At 52.2% G+C, this 3,819-nt stretch overlaps 1 protein-coding gene across 1 annotated transcript in view; it reads right to left on the bottom strand.

Annotated features, from left to right (window-relative positions):
* Positions 1 to 1,186: 1,186 nt before the first annotated feature.
* Positions 1,187 to 3,819, bottom strand: part of Tubb3 (tubulin beta 3 class III) — a 9,967-nt gene continuing 7,334 nt past the window's right edge. The window contains exon 4 of the mRNA XM_021220839.2: positions 1,187 to 2,582. Coding sequence (XP_021076498.1) covers positions 1,507 to 2,582 — 1,076 coding nt within the window. The 3' untranslated portion in view covers positions 1,187 to 1,506. The remainder of the gene's footprint in view (positions 2,583 to 3,819) is intronic.

Below are 3,819 nucleotides of genomic sequence, written 5' to 3'. Positions count from 1 at the left end.
GCCCTGCTAGGGGCAGAGCCCAAGTCTGAAGCCAGGGTCAGCACATCCTCAGTCTATCCTCTTCAGCACCGATGGCCATAAGGTGAGAGGATGGGAGAAGGCACTGTGGACACCATATTCTTTCAGGTGCCACCAAGCAAAGGGTCGGGGCTCAAGCTTTGACCACACCCTTGGCCATAGGGAGTGGGCGGACGAGCGTCTGGGTTTAGAAGTTCTGCTTTCGCCCAGCTCCGTACACTCACTGTGGCTCGCTAATGAGTTGGACTCCCTGGAATTTAGTCTTCTCTCCGAGGAGGAGAATACTGGGCAAGCCTCTCTGAGGCAGCGAGCTTTCTGACTGGATACTGGGCATTCTGAAGCTGTGGGAAACCACCACTAGGGGGCATATGGAGCCAGAACACGGTTGAATCCTGACCATCGCTGCCGCTACCGCGGTTGCCGCCCCCACCCTCCCACCCCCGTTATTTCGTTAGCCCCACCTAGCCCTCAGCTAGCCCTTCTCAAAAGCCAAGTCCCAGCCTTCCCTGCGCTGTTTTCTCTTCCCCTCCTCGTCTCTCCCGTTCAAGTCCCAGGCTTCAGCGTCTTTATATGGCTGCTTACATTTGACTGTCAGCAGGAAGAAAGCTGGGTACGAGTCACCTTGTGGGGAGACCAGGAACAGGGTGGGCTGCCTTCTGAGTCAAAAGATATGCCAGGGGCTCTGCAATGGAATTTAATCCACGCAGAGCTTCCTTCTCTAGTTCCCCTCCCTGACTCCCTGGGATGCAACCTGAGAGCCTCTTGCTGAGCAAGCCTTCTCCAGCAGTCTGGGAGATAAGGAAGGACCTTAATTATTCCCACCCCTTTTGGATCTACATTTCTCTTTCTGAAACAAAAATAAACCTTATTTCTATGAAACATGCTTCTGTGTCGTCTTGTCTTTCTTTTTTTTTATTTTTTTTAAACCATTTATTTATTTATTATATGTAAGTACACTGTAGCTGTCTTCAGACACGCCAGAAGAGGGCATCAGATCTCATGATGGATGGTTGTGAGCCACCATGTGGCTGCTGGGATTTGAACTCAGGACCTTCGGAAGAGCGGTCAGTGCTCTTAACCGCTGAGCCATCTCTCCAGCCCCCCCCTTTTTTAAATTTTTTTTAGAGGGGCAGAAAAAGATAAAGAAATCCCCAACACCAGGCAGAGGTATCTGACAGACGGCAGTAACTTTATTAAGTATACCCCTCCCCCAAATATAAACACAACCCAGTTTAAAAAAAACCATAAAAACAGACGAATAAGCAACATAAATACAGAGGTGGCTAAAATGGGGAGGACAGAGCCAAGTGGACTCACGTGGAGTGGGGGTGGCCATAAATACTGAAGGACTTTAACCTGGGAGCCCTAACGAGCTGGTAAGAAGCAAAGCTGGGGACAGTGTCAGTAGCTGGATGGCTCTGAGGGGACAGATGCTGCTTGTCTTGGCCCTGGCTGCCACTTGGCCCCACACCCCAGCTGTGAGCAACTTCACTTGGGCCCCTGGGCTTCTGACTCCTCATCATCATCTTCATACATCTCCCCCTCCTCCTCCGCAGTGGCGTCCTGGTACTGCTGGTACTCGGACACCAGGTCGTTCATGTTGCTCTCGGCCTCGGTGAACTCCATCTCATCCATGCCCTCGCCCGTGTACCAGTGCAGGAAGGCCTTGCGCCGGAACATGGCTGTGAACTGCTCAGAGATGCGTTTGAACAGCTCCTGGATGGCTGTGCTGTTGCCAATGAAGGTGGACGACATCTTGAGCCCACGGGGTGGGATGTCGCACACGGCTACCTTGACGTTGTTGGGGATCCACTCCACGAAGTAGCTGCTGTTCTTACTCTGGATGGCCAGCATCTGCTCATCCACCTCCTTCATAGACATGCGCCCACGGAAGACGGTGGCCACGGTCAGGTAGCGGCCGTGGCGAGGGTCACAGGCAGCCATCATGTTCTTGGCGTCGAACATCTGCTGGGTGAGCTCAGGCACCGTCAGGGCACGGTACTGCTGGCTGCCCCGGGCTGTAAGTGGGGCGAAGCCGGGCATGAAGAAGTGGAGACGTGGGAACGGCACCATGTTGACAGCCAGCTTGCGGAGGTCGGCGTTGAGCTGACCAGGGAATCGAAGGGAAGTGGTGACTCCGCTCATGGTGGCAGACACAAGGTGGTTGAGGTCCCCGTAGGTGGGTGTGGCCAGCTTGAGGGTGCGGAAGCAGATGTCGTAGAGGGCTTCATTGTCGATGCAGTAGGTCTCGTCCGTGTTCTCCACTAGCTGGTGGATGGACAGGGTGGCGTTGTAGGGTTCCACCACAGTGTCAGAGACCTTGGGTGAGGGCACCACGCTGAAGGTGTTCATGATGCGGTCGGGGTACTCCTCACGCACCTTGCTGATGAGCAGTGTGCCCATGCCCGAACCTGTGCCCCCGCCCAGTGAGTGTGTCAGCTGGAAGCCCTGCAGGCAGTCACAATTCTCACACTCTTTCCGCACCACATCCAGGACTGAGTCCACCAGCTCTGCGCCCTCCGTATAGTGCCCTTTGGCCCAGTTGTTGCCAGCACCACTCTGACCTATGGAGAGAGAAGAGGCAGGTAAGAGGTAAAGGTCGGCCGTTTACATTGCAGAGGTCTCTAGAACCTGCCAACCGCCTCCTCCCCTAGAAGAAAGTTGGTTCCCTTGTATTCCATAAAATGTCCGCAGTGCATAACCTCTCCTCATTCCACCCTGGGCGTCACTCTTGAGTGCAGGGGTCCCGCTGCAGATGCTTTGAACGGGGAATGGGGAATCTGGGATAAGACCCAGGCCTTGCTATCTCTCAGGGGCATCCTGGATAAATAGGTCGGCCTTCCCTCTCCAGCTCCCTTCCCTCCCATTGATCTGCTGAGACTGTGATGGGAGATGAAGGCTGTCCCTTATTCAGTCACCTGGCCTGCTGTCCTCATCCTTCTAAGCCAACTTCTCCTCTTTTCCAGAATAAAAAGAATCCCTGAGCAGTTATTGTAGCTGAGGACTGACTAAGACCTGACACCTACTAGTCTAAGATCTTTAACAACAACAACAACAACACATCACATTAGTTTATTTAGAGAGAGAGAGGATATGGGTGTGGTGGTTATGTGTATGTGTGTAGGTGGATATGTGCCAGGCAGAGCACACATGTGAAGATCAGAGGGCAACTTAAAGAAGTTGGTTCTACCAGCACTTAGGCAGAGGCAGGTGGATCTCTGAGTTTGAGGCCAGCCTGGACTACAAAGTGAGTTCCAGGACAGCCAGGGCTACACAGAGAAACCCTGTCTCCAAACAAGACAAAAAAAAAAAAAAAAAAGAAGTTGGTTCTCTCTTTCTGCCACTGGGTCCCAGGGATTGAACTCAGATCATCGGGTTTGACAGCAAGCCCTTTACCTGCTGCTGAGCCATCTTACTGGCTCATGGTGCTTGGGTCTTGAAAGCTGACGTGAGGTGCGCCTGTCTTCCTGTGTCAGTGTGAGCACTGAGGACCCATCACTGGGCACAGGTTCCAGGACCATCATGGCCACTATTTTTTATGTATTTATTTTATGTATATGAGTGCAATTATACCTGTCTTCAGACACACAAGAAGAAAGCGTCAGCCAGGTGTGGTGGCGCACGCCTTTAATCCCAGCACTCAGGAGGCAGAGGCAGGTGGATTTCTGAGTTCGAGGCCAGCCTGGTCTACAAAGTGAGTTCCAGGACAGCCAGGGCTATACAGAGAAAACCCGTCTCGAAAAACCAAAAAAAAAAAAAAAAAAAAAAAAAAAAAAAAAAAGGAAAATATCTAATTAAAAA

This window comes from Mus pahari, chromosome 20 (genome assembly GCF_900095145.1).
Source record: "Mus pahari chromosome 20, PAHARI_EIJ_v1.1, whole genome shotgun sequence".
Lineage (NCBI taxonomy): Eukaryota > Metazoa > Chordata > Mammalia > Rodentia > Muridae > Mus > Mus pahari.
This window is presented reverse-complemented; position numbering and strand designations above follow the sequence as displayed.